Source organism: Schistocerca americana, chromosome 1 (genome assembly GCF_021461395.2).
Source record: "Schistocerca americana isolate TAMUIC-IGC-003095 chromosome 1, iqSchAmer2.1, whole genome shotgun sequence".
Taxonomy (NCBI): domain Eukaryota; kingdom Metazoa; phylum Arthropoda; class Insecta; order Orthoptera; family Acrididae; genus Schistocerca; species Schistocerca americana.
This window is the reverse complement of record NC_060119.1, coordinates 551318157-551341254: the sequence shown is the minus strand read 5'-3', so window position 1 is coordinate 551341254 and position 23098 is coordinate 551318157. Positions and strand designations below refer to the sequence as shown.

The 23098-nt window shown below is 43.3% G+C and overlaps 1 protein-coding gene across 1 annotated transcript in view; it reads right to left on the bottom strand.

Moving 5' to 3' along the window:
- The window catches only part of LOC124576278 (fructosamine-3-kinase-like), a 43896-nt gene extending 21159 nt beyond the window's left edge, over positions 1 to 22737 (bottom strand). The window contains exon 1 of the mRNA XM_047131205.1: positions 22708 to 22737. Within this exon, the coding sequence (XP_046987161.1) occupies positions 22708 to 22737 (30 nt within the window). The remainder of the gene's footprint in view (positions 1 to 22707) is intronic.
- Positions 22738 to 23098: the final 361 nt, after the last annotated feature.

Genomic DNA, 23098 nt, shown 5'->3' with positions numbered 1-23098 from the left:
GTTTTCCTGTGGAGGAATCGGCTGACCTATGACCTTGCGATCAAATGTTTTCGGTTCCCATTGGAGAGGCACATCCTTTCGTCTACTAATCGCACGGTTTTGCGGTGCGGTCACAAAACACAGACACTAAACTTATTACAGTGAACAGAGACGTCAATGAACGAACGGACAGATCATAACTTTGCGAAAATGAAAAAGTAGACTTTTCACTCGAGGGGGGACTTGAACCAAGGACCTCTCGTTCCGCAGCTGCTCACGCTGACCATGGGACCACGGCGCTCCTGCGCTAATATTATCTTGGTGTTGTCTATGTTGCACATGGACTACTCAGTTTGTATATTTTGCCTATTTTTTCATAGTTCCACACAACTTCTTCCTGTTTTCTCGATTGATCTGTGTTCAGTTTTTCAAGGCCTATCCACTGTGCCAACTTATAACTAAATCTGAGGGGGGTGCAATGGGGAGGTTCCCTTGTGAGTATTTGGACACTTGAAAGTAAATTCCACTGAGCTTATATGTTTCTATTAAAAAGGCTCTACTTTGCAATAACACATACAGCTGCTAGTGTTCTGCGTAAAGTTATGTAACCACTGAACAGTATTTGAAATATTAGCCAATAACAGGAGGTGATTAATGAAACAGAAGGAGCAGTGGACTTTCTCTCATGTAGTTGCTTTTTTCTAATAAACCTATCCATACAAAAAAAAATTTGACACAACAATTTAATTGGATAGATAAAAGGTCTACTCACCAAGCGGTGGCAGAACACACACATAAAAGATTGTTGTAATTAGGCAAACTTTCAGAGCCAGTGGCTCCTCCTTCAAGCAGAAGGGTTGAAGTGGAAGAGGGGCGTAGATTTCAGGAAAGTTACCCAGAACGGCAGGTCAGGGGAGACTTACCACAAGGAATGAGAAGGAAAGACTGATTGTTGGGGACTGCATCAGATGAGATTTGAAAACCTTAGTGCTTAAAGGTGGAAAGCAGGGCAATATGCAAGACAGAGATTACTGCTTTAACATCATGCGTGAGTTAATAAGACTGAAAAGCTAAGTGAATTTTACATAACAGAGATGGGAGAGGGCAGTGAAAAACAGACAGGTAAGACAATGAAAGATGTAGAAAATTAAAACAGAGTGAAGAAAAGAGTAGTTACTGTGGAGAAAACTACTCTCTTCTTCCCTCTGTTTTCGTTTTCTAATCTTTCAGTGTCCAGGACTGGCACCAGATCTAAGTCTTTGTGCTTTGTTTAGGAGAGAAGAGTGCATGACCACTATCCACCCTGATCATCTTTACCTGAACTTGCGACTTCTTCACAGGAGGAACGGTATAAGATTCCCTTGAAAACCAAATATGACCTGAATTTATCAATTACGAGATGACTGGAAGCTGTCTTGAATGCCACCAGTTTTCCTACGTTGCATTATGCATGGTAATGTGTTGTGTTTTTGCTCATATTTTTGTCCACCCCAGTAAGTGCTTTTGGAGGCGCAACCCTCAATGGTTTCTCACACTCTTACAAGTACACTACAAGTTCACTATGTATTAAAGGATCTTTCTAATACAGAGAGAGAGAGAGAGAGAGAGAGAGAGAGAGAGAGAGAGAGAGAGAGAGAGAGAGTGTTGTACTGAGATGACAAACCTCCTTGCTTTTAGGGTGCAGAGGATGTCTTGCAATTCTTTATACTTCCAACATTTTGTACTGTTCATATTAACATCCAGCCCTGGTGCCAATTCTTAGCAACAGACAAGCTGTTGTTCAATTCATACATAGAGAAGGGACAACTGAATTTGCCTTGGCTGTTAGAAGAGAAATCCACAGAGCCTCTTTCATCATCTTTCTGATGCAAGATTGTTAAGAGTTTTCTTGCCAGAACATATCATGGAAGCAGTTAGCTTCTGACCATTGTGCGACAGGTGGAGGAGTTGGAATAAGTCCATCATTCAATAGCACAGAGATAGGCTATGATCTGCCTGTGGTGCCACCGCCAGACACCACACTTGCTAGGTGGTAGCCTTTAAATCGGCCGCGGTCCGTTAGTATACGTCGGACCCGCATGTCGCCACTGTCAGTGATTGCAGACCGAGCGCCACCACATGGCAGGTCTCGAGAGACTTACTAGCACTCGCCCCAGTTGTACAGCAGACTTTGCTAGCGACGCTACACTGACAAATACGCTCTCATTTGCCAAGACGATAGTTAGCCTAGCCTTCAGCTACGTCATTTGCTACGACCTAGCAAGGCGCCGTATTCAATTGATATTTATTATGTGAAGCATGTATCATCAAGAGCGATGTTCTACAATTGTGAATTAAAGTTAAGTATTCCAAGAACTACGTTCTTTTCTTTATAGGATAATTACTTTACCTTGTTCCAGACCTCACGCCAATCTGCGTGAGCTTAAAAGCGTGCATTTCGGCCTCCTCTAGCAACACGGTGTTGGCTCTTCTGCCAACACTTCATATTGGCGCGTATTGCTCTAATTTACTCGTGTCATGGCTTAGCCACAATCTCCAGATGTACTGTCCGAATTTTATCGCTTGCAGAATCAGCAGACGCAGGCCTTATTGGATGCCCTTGGACAGCTCGTCCAGGGTCAACGTGTAATGCAAAACGATGAGGCAGCTGCCGCTCCACCGCTACCGCAGCCACAACATGCTGTTGCACCACCTTTTCGTCCTTTTGATGCGGCACTGGAAAGCTGGACGGAGTGGTCACGCCAATTTGGATTCCATCTCGCCGCCTACAGAATTCAAGGTAACGAGCGGCAGCCTTTTTTGTTAGCATCTGTCGGGGTGCACACGTACCGTGTGATAGTGAAATTGTTTCCCCGACGCGACGTAGCAACTCTGTCCTACGACGAAATTTTGTCTGCATTAGATGCATATTTCAAGGAATCAGTCAATGTAGTTGCAAAAAGGTATACTTTCTTTCGTACAAAACGTACGGCCGGTCAAACTAATAGGGAGTGGGTTGCAACTTTGCAAGGCCTTACTAGGGATTGTGCTTTTGAGTGTGAATGTGGACTCCCTTATTCAGATATTATGGTACGTGATGCAATTGCACAGAACGTTTCTGATGTTCGTATACGGGACCAAATTTTGAAACTAGTCAATCCCTCCCTTCAACAAGTGATGGACATATTGGATAGGCAAGACACACTTGACTTTGCTCAGGAATCGTTTGAGCCTTCGCCAGGTGTGTGTCACATTAACCGGCCCGCCGGGCGAGCTGCACGGAACAGTAAACAGCCCTCGCGCCCGTCCGCGCAGCTGCCGACTACCTCTTCGCTACGTGTGCCACGCCAGCGCGCCAATGCAGTGCTAAAATCATGTCCGCGGTGTGCAACTAGACATTCGCGTGAGAATTGCCCGTCACGCCAGCTATTTGCTTATTCTGTAATAAAAAAGGACATGTTCAGAGCGTTTGCCAGAAAAAGCTCAGATCGGACACACACTACCATTCCAGGCCCTTTGCTTCGCGCCGGAATCGGAGTCGAACCAAGAATACTCAGGCTCGTGAACCTTCGCCCATGGACATTCATTCATGTAGTTAATTCCACTCCGCCCAGTGCCACACTCTCTAACAGTGACTATGTTCGTCCCACAAATAGTGTGCATCGCCGTCGACAGAAATCCCGTCAAGTCGCAAGTGCTTCTGTACCAGTGTTTGTTCACGTTGCACGAGACAGTCGCTCTTGTCGTCAGCAGGACAATAAACATTTTGTAGACTTGGATATTAATGGCAACGTGGTCCCATTCCAGCTCGATACTGGAGCTGCAGTTTCATTGATCAATAAAGACACGTACAAACAACTGGGCACACCACACCTCCGTTGCGTGCCACAAATGTTACGTTAAATAGTTATTCCGGTCAGAATATCCCTGTGTTAGGACAGTGCAGCCTTCTTGCAACATACAAGGGACAAAGAAAACTTGTGTCTTTTTACGTCCTTCGTTCTTCTTCTGCAGTAAACTTGTTTGGTTTAGATTTATTTCGGTTGTTTAACTTGTCTATAGTAAATCAGGTCCTATCAGTGAACCAGACTGTGCCTTCAGACAGTGTTTCTCGTCTATGTGACGAATTTGCAGACATTTTTGCACCGGGCCTTGGTTGCACTAAGAACTATGAAGCGCATTTGGAACTGAAAGTAAACGCGCAACCGAAAATTGCGTGATGAGGTCGCAAGAACCTTACACGATTTGGAATCACAAGGTGTGATTGAACGTGTGCAGGCTTCTCTCTGGGCCTCACCCTTAGTAATATTGCCAAAACCTTCCGGAAAATTGAGACTTTGTGTGGACTTCAAAGCTACAGTGAATCCACAACTAGTGATTGCAACTTTTCCTTTACCCCACCCGGAAGATCTTTTTGACAAACTGTGCCCGGGTAATTATTTTTCGAAGTTGGACCTCGCCGATGCTTCCTTGCAAATACCAGTGGACGACGAATCCCAGCGCGTTTTGGTGGTTAACACGCATCTTGGTTTGTACCAATTCAAAAGACTGCCATTCGGGTGTGCATCTGCCCCTGCATTGTTTCAGCAATATCTGCAAACTGTTTGTGCGTCGGTCCCTACTGCAGCAAACTATCTGGACGATACTGTGATCTCCGGAAAGACAGAAGAAGAACATTTAGCCAATCTCAGAACATTATTTCAGGTCTTGTGCCAAAATGGTCTTCACTTGCGGAAGGACAAATGTGTGTATTTTGCTCGTGACTTACCCTATCTGGGACATGTAATCAATGCCCAAGGCATACATCCGAGTCCAGAGCACCTCCGTGCCATACAAGACTTGCCTTCGCCGCAGAATTTGAAGCAGCTACAGAGTGTGCTGGGAAAAATCAACTATTATCATAAATATATCCCACACGCCTCTTCCATTTTAGCTCCGCTTCATCGCTTACGCCGTAAAGGTGTTCCGTTCGTCTGGACGACGGAATGCGAACGCGCCTTTCGCCAGTTGAAATCGGCGTTGCTTTCTCATACTTGCCTTACGCCATTCGATCCCCAGAAACCCCTTTTGTTAATGGTAGATGCATCAGATTTCGGGATCGGTGCTGTGCTTGCGCACAAAGATGGTTCGCACGATCGCCCTATTGCCTTTGCGTCCAAATTGCTCTCGTCTGCGCAAAGAAATTATTCGCAGATCGAGAAAGAAGCTTTGGCTCTCGTATTTGGTGTTACTAAGTTTCATGATTTCTTGTATGGTCGTCACTTTACCATCATCACAAACCACAATCCCTTGACGTCGCTTTTTCATCCGAACAAGCCTGTACCTCCACGTACAACGCAGAAATTCATTCGCTGGTCTATTTTCCTCTCGCAGTACCGCTACGATATCTTGTATCGGTCCACTGCTAAGCACGGAAACGCCGATGCATTGTCCCGTTTGCCTGTTGCTGAGGATAGAGCATTCGATTCTTCCGAACTTGCTTGCATGTTCATTGCTGCGGAAACCGATGACGTGGTCGAATCGTTTCCGATTGATTTTCGTCGCGTAGCTACAGCCACAGCTGCCGACCCTGTCCTTGCTACCGTTCTGCGTTTTGTTGCTACGCAGTGGCCCTTGTCAAAGTCACGGATCGGGGATCCGTCGGTTCGCCGATTTTTTGCTCACAAGGAGAGACTTTTTGTACGACGTGGTGTTTTGCTGTTGCGTTCCGATAATGATCAGTCCAGAGTCGTGGTCCCACATTCGTCACAGTCCTCTGTCTTACGGCTTCTCCACCAAGGACATTGGGGTATAGTACGAACGAAACAACTTGCTCGTCAACACTGTACTTGGTTCGGAATCGATGCTGCGATTACGAATATGTGCTCTTCTTGCATGGAGTGTGCCGAACAACAATCCGCACCACCGCGGAAATTCTTTGCATGGCCACACGCCACTTTCCCTTTGGCAACGCTTACACATCGATTTTGCTGGTCCATTCTGGAATGCTCGATGGTTGGTTGTGGAAGATTCATTCAGTAATTTTCCTTTTGTTGTCCGGATGTCTTCCATGACGTCATCTGCCACCATCCAAGCGTTATCTGCTATCTATTGTATTGAAGGTCTTCCACAGACTATTGTTTCCGACAATGGCCCACAATTCATGTCCACAGAATTTCAGTCATTCTGCAAGGCCACTGGTATTCAACATCTGACGTCCGCGCCGTTTTCGCCTCAGTCCAACGGTGCCGCTGAACGTTTGGTCAGGACGTTCAAGTCACAGATGTTGAAGTTGAAAGAGTCGCATTCTCGGGAGGATGCGTTATTGCTCTTTTTGTCCTCGTATCGCTCTCAGCCCCGAGATGGTCGCTCGCTGGCTGAGTTGCTCCACGGTCGTCCTCATTGAACCTTGATGTCTGCTGCATCCGCCGCATCAGGTTCCTGTGCAGCGGCAGACACCTGCTTTTGTTCCAGGCGATGCTGTATACTATCGCAACTATCGCGGTTCACGGCGTTGGCTCGCAGGGCGCATTCTTCGCTGCCTCGGCCGTGCTATGTATCTGGTTTTGGGAGCCTCTGGTGAGATGCGTCGGCATCTCAACCAGCTGCACCTCTGTTGTCGCATGGGTTCTGCCGCTCCCCGTCTGCTTTCAGCGACGGTGCCGTCCGGTCAGCGCCCTGGGGACGCATCTACTGGCTCGCCTCATCCCCAGGTGTTACCGACGCTGCCTTCCATTTTGCCCCATGGCGACGCGCCGCCGCCGCCTGTTCTCCCGCCGGCACCGCCTGCAGTGGACGCTTTGCTGCAGCCACCAAGCGCCTCCCTGGGTCACGCGCCGCCGATCGCTTCCCGTGATCAGCTGTCCTCCGACATGGAACTCTTGCCCGCTCCGGACCAGATGTCTTCGCTCGTCGGGTACCCCGACGCGATGGAGGTCGACCCTTCGGCCCCTCCTGTCTCTCTACGGGCGCATACACCGCATGTTGGCGTGCACCCTGGACTAGGTTTTCAGGCGTTTCCTAGCTCCCCTCGGACTGAATGGCTTGGTGCGGGTGGCACAGCCTCGCCTGTTGTTAGACTCCCCACCTCGTCGCATACGACAACATGGGGTCCTCCCCACGGTGGGCGGAAGCCTTATAACACAACCATATGCCGATTTGCGGGGAAGGAATGTGGTCTCACCGCCAGACACCACACCTGCTTGGTGGTAGCCTTTAAATTGGCCGCGGTCCGTTAGTATACGTCGGACCCGCGTGTCGCCACTGTCAGTGATTGCAGACCGAGCGCCACCACACGGCAGGTCTAGAGAGACTTACTAGCACTCGCCCCAGTTGTACAGCAGACTTTGCTAGCGACGCTACACTGACAAATACGCTCTCATTTGCCAAGACGATAGTTAGCCTAGCCTTCAGCTACGTCATTTGCTATGACCTAGCAAGGCGCCGTATTCAATTGATATTTATTATGTGAAGCATGTATCATCAAGAGCGATGTTCTACAATTGTGGATTAAAGTTAAGTATTCCAAGAACTATGTTCTTTTCTTTATAGGATAATTACTTTACCTTGTTCCAGACCTCACGCCAATCTGCGTGAGCTTAAAAGCGTGCATTTCGGCCTCCTCTAGCAACACGGTGTTGGCTCTTCTGCCAACACTTCACTGCCTCTAGCAGAGGACATCATGATTGGCCTCCATAATCTTATGGCTGATTCAGAATGATTATTGGAATTCAACAGCTCTTGCCATGACCTGCTATTTTCAACTAAGCACACAAGACAAAAAAATTAGTCACCACCAGGAAACATAATGCTAGTACCATGTCTCTAGCCTTGATAATGAACTCAATTTGGTGAGGAAGAGAGTGCACAAGTTTCTACAGGTTTACCATCCCCATCTTTTTTTTTTAAAAAAAAAAAAAAAAAAAAAAAAAAAAAACACTGGATGCAGCGAACATTTGGAACAGTACGAGAATTGTGGAGATGACTCTTGGAAGACTTGTGAGAGGTGATGAAACATGGCTTCATCATTTTTCACCAGAGACAAAGAGGCAATCAATGGAGTGGCATCATGCAAATTCACCCAAGAAAATAAAATTCTTCTGCTGGAAAAGTTATGGCTACGGTGTTTTTCGATTCCAAAGGACTCTTGCTTGTGGACATCATGCCAAGTGGAACCATCATAAATTCTGATGCATATGTGACGACACTGAAGAAACTTCAAGCACGACTGAGTTATGTTCGATCACATCGGCAAAAGCAGGATGTTTTGCTGTTGCACGACAATGCACGGCCACATGTCAGTCAAGAAACCATGGAAGCGATCACAAAACTCGGATGGACAACACTGAAACACCCATCTACAGTCCTGACCTGGCTCCATGTGACTATCATCTCTTTGGGGAACTGAAAGACTATCTTCGTGGAACAAGGTTTGAAGATGATGACTCCCTTGTGCACACTGCCAAACAGTGGCTCCAACAGGTTGGTCCAGAATTTTACCATGTGGGTATACAGGCGCTGGTTCCAAGATGGTGTAAGGCAGTTGAGGCGGATGGAAATTATGCGGAGAAATGAAAATATTGTTCCTAAAGGATGTATCTACACACTGTAAAACTTTCAAACATGTAGAATAAAAGATGGATTTTTTCAAAAAAAATAGTGTGCATTTCTTTTGGAGTGACCCTCATACATGACAAGTAATACCTCAACCGAAATTGAGAACAGAATAAATTCAGAGTGATTACTTTTCAATATGCACTCATTGTGCATACCAGCTGTGACGATCTAACAAGTTAAATGAAGTGTGCATGAAACCAGTCCCCAAATTAAAATTCATATTACATGATTTACTGCTATGAACATCCATTTCCTATGGACATGGAAACAACAAATTATAAGGAAACAATTCTTCTGAGTTGTCAGTCAGAAAACACTGCAACTGTAAATCTGAGACATCATTCTAAAAGGATGGACTATACTAAACTTGCACCATAAGATTGAGAACTATAGAGTCCCCTAAATGGGTCAACTGTGCACTACATGTCAAAGGATGCTACCTAGGTAGCTGACTGTGTAGGGTGCACACGAGGGTTTGTTAGATTAGGTGGCTTTCCATCCAGTTCAGATAAGAACAGTTGTATGAGACATGGAAGTATCAGTGGATCTGGTGAGAACATTAAAATCCTTGTTATTAACTGCTGAAACATTCACAACAAAGTGCCAGTGCTCAAAAAGAACACTGAAGATTACATAATACTAGGCATAAGAAGCTAGTTAAAGCCTGAAGCTGACAGTAGTGAGATCTTTGGGGAAAATTTAAGCTTATACCGAAAGGATGGGGAAATGGGTGGTGTATTTGTCACAGTAGACAAGAAACTCATATCCACCAAAACAGAAATTGGAGCTGAATGAGAGATTGTTTGGGTAAGACTCAGTATCAAGGGTGGGCGTAAAATTATTATAGGGTCCTCCTATTGACCACCAAACTCATCTCCTGATGTAACCAAAAACTTCAAAGAAAATATCAGTTCACTTGTATATAAGTTCCCAAATCATACTATAATCATTGGTCGAGACTTTAATCATCCAAGAGTAAACTCAGAAAATTACAGTTTCGTTGGTGGTGGGCATGATAAGTCATCCTGTGAAACTTTACTAAGTCCTTTCTCTGATAACTACTTAGATCAGATAGCTGGGAACGCCACTCATGATGATAATACAGTGGCAACAAATAGGCCTGACCTCTTTGAAAATGTGCTCATCGAATCTGATTGGTTACCACGACGCAGATGTGGCAACAATGATTAGCAAATTACAAGGAGCAATTAAAACAAGCAGAAAGATTTATAAGTAGTAGTATCATACCTAAATGAGGAATCTGAAACTTTTATCACAAGACTGGAGCATGTACAGGAACTATGACTCAATGTAAAAGAACCGTTGACCACATTCATAGCTGAACAGTTTATGGCGGGAGGGACTCTCCATGATATGCAGAAACTGTAAACAAATTCCTAAGAAACAGAGATTACTGCATAACGGGTATATATTTAAAAATAATAATAATAATAAATAAAAATAAATAAAAAAAAATTTTAAAAAAAGCACAGGCCTGTAGACACCGAGATGCTGAATCAAATGCATTTGGTTGTCAAGAGCCCAATGCACAAAACCTTCAATGACTACCGTAGCAGAATATTGTCAAATGGTCTTGCACAAAACCCAAAGAAATTCTGGTGGTATGTAAAGACTGTTAGTGACACCATAGTTAGTGTCCAGTCCCTAGTGAATGAGATAGGAACTGAAACTGAGGGTAGCACAGCAAAAGCAGGAATGTTCCACTCTGCTTTCAAATATTCCTTTACAAAGGAAAACCCAGGGGAATTGGCCCAATTTAATACTCGTACCACAGAAAAAATGAGTGAAATAAGTATTAGTGTTTGTTGTTTGTTTTGTTATAGGGTGCAAAAACAACCAGGGTCACACGCGCCCAAGTCAAAACTATAGTACATGAAGACAGAGAGCAATTAAAAACCAACATGTCAATCCCAGTTAACGTAAGAGAAGAAAACTAAAAACAGGGATGTGGAGAAAGGACTACAAGACACCATACAGAAATGGAGGTCCAGATGAAAACTTATAGCCGCGCGGGATTAGTCGAGCGGTCTAAGGCGCTGCAGTCATGTATTGAGCGGCTGGTCCCAGCGGAGGTTCGATTCCTCCCTTGGGCATGGGTGTGTGTGTTTGTCCTTAGGATAATTTAAGTTAAGTAGTGTGTAAGCTTAGGGGCTGGTGACCTTAGCAGTTAAGTCCCATAAGATTTCACACACATTTGAACATTTTTTGAAAACTTATATGGCCTCCACCATATTGCTACAAAGGATAAAAAGTAAAACGCGGTCAACATTTGCTAAAACAGCCGATAATTCAGATGGTAAACCCACGCAGGAACATGAACAGCTAAAAAATGGGCAATCCGTCAGGAAGTGGCAGAGAGTTAAAGCTTGGGCGCAGTGTGTACAAAGTTGTGGGGTAGAGCCTCGTAACAGTTGATGATGACTAAAAAGGCAGTGCCCAACACACAACCTAGTTAAAATGACCTCCTCCCAGCGGGAGGGCCAAGAGTAGGTTGTGCAAGCCACAGGGAGAGGCTTAATAATCCAGAGCTTATGCCCATGAAGGGAGGACCAATGGTGATACCAAAGTGATACCACCTCCTCAAAGACGGCAACACAGAGATCATTGGAGCGAATGTAGGAACTAGTGGGTTGTGGTACGAGGAATGCAGCCTTTTCAGCCTCATTTCCTGGTAGACCAACATGACCAGAAACCCATATAAACATCACAGTGGCTCCACCAAGAGTGAGCAAGTGACAGTTTCCCTAGACCTGTTGCACGAAGGGATCGGCAATGTACAATGCACATAAGACTTTGAAGAGTGCTGAGAGTGTCTGAGCACATGACACAATTGAAAAGTCTGTGTCGTTGGATGTACTCCATGGCCTGATACAGGGTAAAGACCTCAGCTGTAAATACTGAGCAGTGTGCCGGAAGCCGATATCGAAAAATGTTGGCGCCAATGACAAAGGCACATCCAACACTACGGTCCGTCCAAGAGCCATCAGTGTACACAAAAGTACTACCACAAAGTTCCATGCAAAGGTCATGAAATTGACGGCGATACAGCGAGGCTGGAGTAGTGTCCTTAGGAAGTGAATGAAGGCTAGGATTAACACAGGCCACTTCACAAAGCCAAGCTGCAGGTAGTGTGAAGTTAAGCCGCCGCAACAAGTCCTGAAGGAGACCTCCAGGAGGTAACAGAAGAGGGATGCACCCCATACTGGCAATCAAAGAAGTCATTGAAGAAGGAGGCATAGGATGGGTGGCCATGCATGGCTGACAAACAGCATGCATACCTACTGAGGAGAATGTCACGGCAGTAGCGCAGTGGTAGTTCAGCAGTTTCAGCATACAGACACTCAACACAGCTAGTGTAAAAGGCACCAGTGGCCAAACAGATGCCACAATGGTGGATAGTGTTGAGACGCCATAAGAGGGACGGATTTGTAAACGCATAAATGACGTACCCATAGTCGAGTTTCGAATGGACAAGGGACTGGTACAAACAGAGCAAGGTGGTTCGATCTGCACCCCAGAAAGCACCATTGAGGACACTTAGGATATTGAGGGACCACATACAACAGGCTACCAGGTAAGACATATTGGAGGATCAAGGGTGTTTCCTATCGAGCATGAGCCCCAGGAATTATGTAGCTTCAACGAATGGAAGTGCAAAAACCCCTACATGTAAAGATGGTGGGAGAAACCAATTGCACCATCAGAAATTCATACAGACGGTTTTGTCAGAGGAAAAACGAATGCCATTGTCGATGCTCCAGGAGTAAAGACAATCAAGACATCGCTGAAGACGCCACTCAGGGAGACAGGTCTGTGAAGAACTGCAATAGATGGCAAAATCATCAACAAAAAGGGAGCCGGAGATGCCGAGTGGGAGACAAGCAATTATAGGGTTAATGGCAATAGCAAGGAGGACAACGCTCAGGATGGAACCCTTTCCTGGATAAAGGTGTCCGACAAGGCAGAACCCTCATGCACATTGAAAACACGGGCGTTTAAAAATTCCTGATGGAAACGGGGCAGGCAGCCACAGAAGCCCCATGCGCAAGAGTACGGAGGATACCAGTTCTCCAGCAGGTGTCGTAGGCCTTCTCCAAATCGAAACACACAGCCACAGTCTCGGATTTCCGCAGAAAACCATTCATGACATGGGTGGACAAAGTAACGAAATAGCGAACTGCAGAATGGCGCACTCAAAATTCACACTGTCCAGTGGTTAGTAAATTGCGCAACTTGAGCCACCATATCAGCATGGCTTGAATCATACGTTCCATTACCTTGCAAACACAGCTGGTGAGAGAGACGGGGCAGTAGCTAGAAGGAAGGTTTTTGTCCTAACCGGGCTTAGGTAAGGGTACAATGGTGGTTTCATGCCAACATCTGGGAAACATGCCCTCTGTCCAGATGCCATTGTAAGTTTAAGCAGAAAGTGCTTACCCAAAAGAGAAAGGTGCTGTGGACAGCGTCTGGTCCTGGGGCGGAGCATCGGGGTGAACGGAGAGCATGATCTAGCTCCCTTATAGTAAGGTGGCATTGTAGCACTCACAATTCTGAGAAGAAATGGGTATCGCTCGAGCCACCTCCACTCATTTCCGATGGAGGAAGGCAGGCTGATAGAGTGAAGAGCTCGAAATTTCCACAAAATGGCAGCCCAATGTGTTGGAGACAGCAATAGGCTCGATGATGACATCTGCTACTCTCAGGCCTGAAAATGGAGGTCAGTCCCACATGACAGAGGAGGGGGTGGAACTGTTAAAAAAACTAGTGAATGAAATCCAGCTAGCTTTTTTGCTATCCCGAAGAATGTGATGACACTTTGCACTCATCTTTTTATAATTAATGCAGTTTGCCATTGTAGGATGATGATTAAAAACACGGAAAGCACGTATCCGCACACTGGGACATAGCATAGTGTGAAGAATGGAACATTCTGCAACACTAAGGATAACATTTGTGAGACATTCCATCTGGAGAAATTTTGTTCTTCGGAGGTTGCCAGGGAGGGACAAGGCTGACAGCCAGCCTTAGTAAGCTGCCATTTGGGCATGCATGCAGGTGGGGTAGGCGTCAGCAAATGGATAGCACATGGGAAATGGTCGCTCGAGTAGGTGTCAGGAAGAACGGACCACTCAAGACAATGGGCAAGCTGGCAGTGCAAAAGGAAAGGTCCAAATGGGAATAGGTGTGCAAGGAGTCGGAAAGGAATATCGGTGCCCCACTGTTAAGGTAGAAGAGTTTAAGTCACTTAAGAAGATCAGCCAAGAGGACACCTCTCTGACAGGTTCAGGGAGAGCCCCAAAAGGGGATGATGCACATTAAAGTGACCAAGTAGCACAAATGGGGGAGGTAGCTACCCAATAAGCTGAAGGAAGTTAGCCATGGTGACATCGAATGATGGAGGGACATAAATAGTACAGAGCGGAAAAAGACAGGTGAGGAAGGAAAAGGCGAACTGCAACAGCTTGAAGATGGGTAGTCAGAGAGATGGGTTGGCTACGAACATCATTCCATATGAGCAGCATGATGCCCCCATGAGATGGAATGCCAACCTCAGCAGGAAGGTCAAAACAAACCAGGAAGAAATTTGAAAGCCCAAAGCAGTTATGAAGACACAATTTTGTTTCCTGAAGGCAGAGTACAAGGGGATGCTGCGATGCTAAAAGCAGCCATAAATCCTCCTTGTGGAACCGAAGGCTGTGAACTTTCCATTGGAGAAGAGTCATGATGAGGAAGAAATGAAGGGGTGTCACCTTGGCGGCTACCGAATGACAGCCTGCGAAGACTCACTGTTAGAGGGCACAGAAGCAGGAGGATCCTGCTCCATGGGGTCCACTGAAGCATCGGCTTGCTTATGCTGTTGGTCTGTGGATGCCAACACAGAAAAACAGTTGGTGGTGCGCACTAGCGACACAGAGGCCAGCGGGCTAAGATATCACATGGCAATACCACGGAAAAGGATCTTCGAGTCAGAGAAGGAGAAGACCGTTTGCGTTTGTTGGACATCTTCGTTCTTTCCGGTTAGCAAAGGAAGACTCATACGTTGGTTGGCTGCAGGGACGTGGGAAGTTTTCACGGGAGTAGTACTTCTGTCCTTTCTGGCCTACCGTTTGTGTAGCTGGTTGTGTAGCTGGTTGCTCGATGTGAGAGTTTGATGGTTTGTTGCACAGCTGGATGGTGATGCTACTTTGACACTGGGCGAATTCACAATCTCAGAGCTGAATTTGAGGTCACGTGTCTGCATGGCCATGTCCTTCACGGAGTGAGAGGTAGCAAGAACAGAACTGTAAGTGCCAGATGGGAGAACGTAAGGTTTGCGACTAGCCAGTAACCTGCGAGCAACTGGGTAAGGCATTTTTTTCCTTTACCACAATCTCCAAGACAGCCCTCTCATCAAGATACAGGGGACAATCCCGAGAGATGGCAGCATGTCTGCCATTGCAGTTGATACAGTGGGGAGAAGGTGGTAGTCAATCGCACTCGTGCGCGCCCTTACCACAGGCTACACATTTGGCTAGGTGTCGACAAGACGTTCTGGTGTGGTTGAAATGATGGACACTGGCAGCAGCACATTGGGTTCGGAATGTGCGATTGGACTGTGATAATTTCATAGCCTGCTTTGATCTTGGATGTAAGCAACACTCTATTAAAGATGAGAAAAAGAGTGTAGGTGGGCACTGAGGAGGAATCTACCTTCTTCGTCACCCAATGGACGGCGACACCCTGATCAGAGAGGTATGATTGGAATTTGGCCTCAGTCAGACCATCGAGCAGCCTTGTGTAAATAACACCACGGGAAGAATTCAGAGTTCTGTGGGCCTCAACATGAACAGGGCAGCTGTGGAGAAGCGAGGTGGCAAGCAGTTGTTATGCTTGAGAATCAGAAGTAGTCTCCAAAACCAAAGTGCCATTCTATAAACGAGAGGAGGATTTCACAGGGCCAGCAACTGCATCAATACCTTTCTGAATAATAAACGGATCTGCCGTTGTGAAGGACTGACTGTCTTCAGTGCGTGAAACCACAGGTGCGGCTGGAAGGATCTTTGAATCATTAGCCTCATTCCACTTATCTTGTGTAGACGTTAACTGTGGAGATGATTGGCTCACTGCGAGAAAATCCCCCATAATTGCCAGCGTCTCCAGTGGCACACTGCTTCCAACTAGTGGTCCCCTTCACAAGGGGACGCACGCACCCACCTTAGGCAATTGCTCACACCTCAAGTCACACCTCCCGAACACCTGACAGAGGGACCAGTCAGCAATTTGCGAAGGTAGCAGCTGGCTTGTACCAAGGGGTACATGCAAACCCTACCTGTCGATCAGAGGCTGGGAATTTACGCGTTACCAAGTCATCTGTTACCCATCAGACATGTGGGCCAGCCGTCAGGAGCGCACAGGGAGGAAGAAGAAAAAGAGGAACATCAAACGCCGAAGCGGAGGAATGACACTGTTTTTATGTCAGCAATGGACAATGCAAAACATTCCCAATAAAACCCCAGACATGTTCCCCAAGGGAGGGGAAAAAGAATAGCAAGAGGATAGACATGTAGCACAGAAGGAAAAAGATGCTGCAAAGGCTGGGGCCCCTTGGTAGCCAAGCACAAACCCACCAGTGATAGTTAGTGTACAGAAGCTGGAAGAAGTGATAGACCATTCAAAGAGTGGCGAGCCCCCTGGGGGAAGTATTTGTGTCAGCAACATTCAGAAACAGCTGAAATCGATAAAATTGAACAAAGTTATAAGACCCAATGGAAATTCTGTCAGATTCTATACTGAATTTATGGCTGTGTTACCACCTCTTCTATCTATAATCTATCGTAGATCCCTTGAACAAAAAACTGTCCTGAAGACAGCTCAGGTCACACCCCTCTACAAGAAGGGTAATAAAAGTTATCTATAAAACTACTGTCCAATTCTTTGACACTGATTTTTCATAGAATTTTAGAACATATCCTGACCACAAATTTAATGAGTGAGGTATCTGAAACAGAGTACCAGTAACTTCCTGCATGCTAGCCAGCACAGACTTCGAAAATATTTATCATGCAAAACCCAACATGTACTTTTCTCACGTGACATATTGAAAGCTTTAGATCAAGATAGTCAGGTAGATGCAATATTTCTCAATTTCAGAAAATCATCTGAGTGAGCACCATATCTAAGCTTTTTATCAAAAAGTACTGTTGTGTAAGATATCAAGCAGAATTTGTGACTGTATTGATGATTTTATAGCAGAAAATATGCAAGTTGTCTTGGATGGAGAGTCATTGACAGATGTGGAAGCAATTTCTAGTGTGTCCCAGGGAAGTGCAGGGGAACTTTGCAGTTCACGTTACATATTAATGACCTTGCAGACAATATTAATGGTAAAATCAGGCTTTTTGCAGATAATGCAGTTATGTATAACAAAGTACTGTCTGAAAGAAACTGCATATATATTCAGTCAGATCTTGATAAGATTTCAGAGTGGTGCAAAGATTCGAAACTTTCTTTAAATGTTCAAAAACGTACAATTCTGCACATCACAAAACAAAAACAAGGTAGTTTCCTATAATATCGAGTCACTGTTGGAATTGCTCAACTCATAAAAATATCTGGGTGTAACACTTTGTACGGATATGAAATGGCATGATCAAATAGACTCAGTCATGAGTAAAGCAAGCAACAAACTTCAGTTTACTGGGGGAATACTAGGGAAATGCAATCAGTTTACAATGGGGATTACTTACAAATCACTCATGTGACACATTCTCCAGTATCGCTCAAGTGCATGGGACCTCTGCCAAATAGGCCTAATGAGGAATATTGAATATAAGTGCAAAAGATGGCGGCGCGTGTAGACGTACTAATAAACTGATCCGCGGAAAATTACGAGTTTTTAAATCCTGTGTGTGTAAAATGCAGTAAGAAGGTGAAATATGGTGTTAAATTATGTTCGTGGTCACAGAAATGGATCCATCGTCAGATTAGATTAGATTAGATTAGATTAATACTAGTTCCATGGATCATGAATACGATATTTCGTAATGATGTGGAACGAGTCGAATTTTCCAATACATGACATAATTAGGTTAATTTAACAACATACTTAAGTTAATATAACTACTTTTTTTGTGTTTTTTTTTATTTTTATTTTTTTATTTTTTTTATTTTTTTAATATTTTTAATATTTTTTTTCTTAATTTATATCTAAAAATTCCTCTATGGAGTAGAAGGAGTTGTCATTCAGAAATTCTTTTAATTTCTTCTTAAATACTTGTTGGTTATCTGTCAGACTTTTGATACTATTTGGTAAGTGACCAAAGACTTTAGTGCCAGTACAATTCACCCCTTTCTGTGCCAAAGTTAGATTTAATCTTGAATAGTGAAGATCGTCCTTTCTCCTAGTATTGTAGTTATGCACACTGCTATTACTTTTGAATTGGGTTTGGTTGTTAATAACAAATTTCATAAGAGAGTATATATACTGAGAAGCTACTGTGAATATCCCTAGATCCTTAAATAAATGTCTGCAGGATGATCTTGGGTGGACTCCAGCTATTATTCTGATTACACGCTTCTGTGCAATAAATACTTTATTCCTCAGTGATGAATTACCCCAAAATATGATGCCATATGAAAGCAATGAGTGAAAATATGCGTAGTAAGCTAATTTACTAAGATGTTTATCACCAAAATTTGCAATGACCCTTATTGCATAAGTAGCTGAACTCAAACGTTTCAGCAGATCATCAATGTGTTTCTTCCAATTTAATCTCTCATCAATGGACATACCTAAAAATTTGGAATATTCTACCTTAGCTATATGCTTCTGATTAAGGTCTATATTTATTAATGGCGTCATACCATTCACTGTACGGAACTGTATGTACTGTGTCTTATCAAAATTCAGTGAGAGTCCGTTTACAAGGAACCACTTAGTAATTTTCTGAAAGACAGTATTGACAATTTCATCAGTTAATTCTTGTTTCTCAGGTGTGATTACTATACTTGTATCATCAGCAAAGAGAACTAACTTTGCCTCTTCATGAATATAGAATGGCAAGTCATTAATATATAATAAGAACAACAAAGGACCCAAGACTGACCCTTGTGGAACCCCATTCTTGGTAGTTCCCCAGTTTGAGGAATGTGCTGATCTTTGCATGTTACGAGAACTACTTATTTCAACTTTCTGCACTCTTCCAGTTAGGTACGAATTAAACCATTTGTGCACTGTCCCACTCATGCCACAATACTTGAGCTTGTCTAGCAGAATTTCATGATTTACACAATCAAAAGCCTTTGAGAGATCACAAAAAATCCCAATGGGAGGTGTTCGGTTATTCAGATCATTCAAAATTTGACTGGTGAAAGCATATATGGCATTTTCTGTTGAAAAACCTTTCTGGAAACCAAACTGACATTTTGTTAGTATTTCATTTTTACAGATATGTGAAGCTACTCTTGAATACATTACTTTCTCAAAAATTTTGGATAAAGCTGTTAGAAGGGAGATTGGACGGTAATTGTTGACATCAGATCTATCCCCCTTTTTATGCAAAGGTATAACAATAGCATATTTCAGTCTATCATGGAAAATGCCCTGTTCCAGAGAGCTATTACACAGGTGGCTGAGAATCTTACTTATCTGTTGAGAACAAGCCTTTAGTATTTTGCTGGAAATGCCATCAATTCCATGTGAGTTTTTGCTTTTAAGCAAGTTTATTATTTTCCTAATTTCAGAGGGAGAAGTGGGTGAGATTTCAATTGTATCAAATTGCATAGGTATGGCCTCTTCCATTAACAGCCTAGCATCTTCTAATGAACACCTGGATCCTACTATATCCACAACATTTAGAAAATGATTATTAAAAATATTTTCAACTTCTGACTTTTTGTTCGTAAAGTTTTCATTCAATTTGATGGTAATACTGTCTTCCTCTGCTCTTGGTTGACCTGTTTCTCTTTTAATAATATTCCAAATTGTTTTAATTTTATTATCAGAGTTGCTGATTTCAGACATGATACACATACTCCTGGATTTTTTAATAACTTTTCTTAATATAACACAGTAGTTTTTATAATTTTTGATAGTTTCTGCGTCACTACTCTTTCTTGCTGTCAGATACATTTCCCTTTTCCGGTTACAAGATATTTTTATACCCTTAGTAAGCCATGGTTTGTTACAAGGTTTCTTACGAGTATATTTAACTATTTTCTTGGGGAAGCAGTTTTCAAATGCATTTACAAAAATGTCATGAAATAAATTATATTTTAAATTGGCATCAGGTTCACGGTACACCTCATCCCAGTCTAACTGCTGTAGGCTTTCCCTGAAATTTGCAATTGTTAAATCGTTGACTGAACGTACTACTTTGGAGGACTGTTTAGTATTGCTGAATGGAGCTATGTCATATATTGTAACCAGCTGTGCACCATGATCAGAAAGACCATTCTCAACAGGCTGAGCATTTATCTGGTTAAACTTATCTTGGTCTATAAAGAAGTTATCTATCAGTGAGCTGCTATCCTTTACCACCCGAGTAGGAAAATCAATAACGGGTGTCAAATTGAAAGAACCAAGTAATACTTCAAGGTCATTTTTCCTATTACCCTCTTTCAGAGAATCTGCATTGAAGTCCCCGCAAATAATAATTTGCTTCCCCCTGTCTGACAGATAGCACAACAAGGAGTCCAAATTTTTCAGAAATAGATGAAAATTTCCTGATGGGGACCTATATACAGTTACAATTATAAATGTGCCTTTATTTAATTTAAGCTCACAGGCACATGCTTCTATATGTTTCTCTACACAAAACTTTTTTGTTTCTATACTTTTTGCACAATGATAACTTTTGACATATATGGCAACTCCTCCTTTCTCCATATTTTCTCTCATTACATGTGCAGAGAGCTTATAACCACTTACATTTACCTTATCCATATCAGTAACAATGTGATGCTCAGACGGGCATAGTATATCTATTTCATTCTCAGCTTCTAAATCTTCTAAACAAACCAGAAGCTCATCTACTTTATTCTTTAAACTCCCAATATTTTGATGAAATATACTTACATTATTTTTAATTATACTTTTATGAGAACCTTTCCTTATTCTAACATTTGCAGTACTCTCCTGTCTGAGTTTCTCATTGTGCTTAGGCCTAGTTCCTATACCAGTGGTCACATGGTGTTCAGAGAGGCAGATTATGACAACTGGGTTGGGTGACTTTAATTCATCAATGGAATTACCTAGGACTGAGATACAACTTGGTGGAGATAAAATTTCTGGTGATTGGTGAAAATTTATAATTGATAGCTGTGATTGGTGATCCAATGCGCTAGAATTGTGCTGTTTAATTTCTTTCCTAAACTGAAGATTTGTTTCAATCCTGACCTCTCGTAGAACTTGACATCTTTCTGTCTTACCTATCCTAAAAAAGGTGCTGCTCCAACACCTGTAACCACTGGTATTTTACCATTCATGGCAGTGCCTCCCCCCCTTAAATTTCCTGCTATTACCCCAGCCAGTTTCCCCTTCCCTTTCCTGTTGAGATGTAGGCCGTGCCTGGTATAGTCCCACCTACTGAGATAATCAACAGGAACCACACCAAGATGAGCCCCCGCACCCGATCCAAGCAGCCGTTCCAACTGTTTAAATGTCTTAGAGGAAAAAAACATGACCTGTGACTGTGTAAATGTGCACTGTAACTATCGTTATATCGTGTGTTTACAAACGGAATGCGAAGAAGAATGCACGACTTCTTCATTAAAATATGATCTTATGTTAGCTAAACTATATGTAGAGAGGCTTGAATCAGTGATAGTTAGTGTACAGAAGCTGGAGAAGTGATAGACCATTCAAAGGGTAGTGAAACGGTTGTAAACGAACAAAACGCTAACTTTATTAGGCCTAAAAAGTTTTGTCGTGTTAATCGTAACGAAAACAACTTTCGTCTCCCACAAGCAAATAAGTTTGAATTTTTAACGTGTGATGAATATGAAATATGTGAAAAGAGCCAAAGAAAGGAAGTACTTTCATCAAATCCAGCGACCACAAATCACGTCACTAGGCCTACGAAGTCCTGTAATAACAAGAAAGGAAATACCAGAAAATACATGGAACATACTTATCGTGCAAACAAGATATCTACCAATACAGGTAAGAAGAAAAAAGAAGATATTTTCATACTTTCAGACAGTCATGGAAAGGGCTTAGCCGACATTTTGTGTAACATGCAAACTATATTCAAGGTTAGTGGAATAACGAAACCGGGTGCCCCTTTGCGCAAAGTTTTAAAAGACTGAACATTCTTTGAAGCTGGGAAGCAACTGTCTAATAATAGGAGGTGCTAATGATGTTTATAGCAATGAGGGCAAACTCGCCACAAGAGCTCTAAGAAGTACATTACAGAAAATTACAGATGTCAACTTCTTCATTGCCAGTATCCTACAAAGACATGATCTTATAGAAGAATCCTGTGTCAACAAAGAAATCACAGTTACTAATAGGAAATTTGAGAAAATCTGCCGACGCCTCCCAAATGCCACATAATCTGCCGACGCCTCCCAAATGCCACATATGTGGACGTACCATCCGCAGAGAGAAGTCATTTTACAAGGCATGGGCTTCACAGAAATAAACTCGGAAAATCATTCATTAGTCGAGAAATCCTTAATGCAGTGAAGGCAGTTAAGGACAAGAATAGCACGACCATACCACTTCCACCACCAAACACAGCAACTGAAAATTTCCAACAAGAAAATGAAACTGAATCACTGACAACAGGTCCAGCACTTAAATCTCCACTTTCTTCCAAAACAGCTGAGATAAATGATTCAACTAGGACAGAAGTTTCCAAAGCAGCTTCAGCAGATGCAGCTACATACTACACAACTGCATCATTAACAAGAAAAAAAACGCCTGATGTGCCAACAGCCAATGACCTTTCATCAGTATTGGCCGCTCCTCAGTCTTCAACAGTGAAAGACTTTTCACCAGCTTCACCATCATCAGCAGTAACAGAAGCAAACAGAAGAAGCACAAGAACCAGGAAACTTACAACTCTGCAGGATTTTTGATACCCGGCCTCAGTTACAAGACAGATACCTTCAGATACACCAACTTCCAAGTCAAACTGGCAACAGACTCACCTCCACTGTCATCAACAGAAGAATAACCATGCCACCAGCTCATCTAAAAGATTTTTTAGCATCAGGTCTAAAGGGAAAGGTGCCACCAAGGTAAGTGAAAACAAATGCCTAACAGAGTTTCACCAAAACATTCAAGCCATAAAGAACAAAGCACAACAGCTAGAAGTAGAATTAGAAAAATTTGATAGCCAAATTGTGTGTATCACTGAACACTGGTGCAAAGGGAAGCAAATTGAACACATTGCATTAGCCTCATTTGACCTTGCATGTTACTATAGCAGAATCTCAATGAATGGTGGAGGTTCATGTATCTATGTAAAAAAAGGTATGTCATTTAAAGTAAGATATGATCTTTTAGATCTAGGTGAGGACAAACATTTCGAACTTTCCG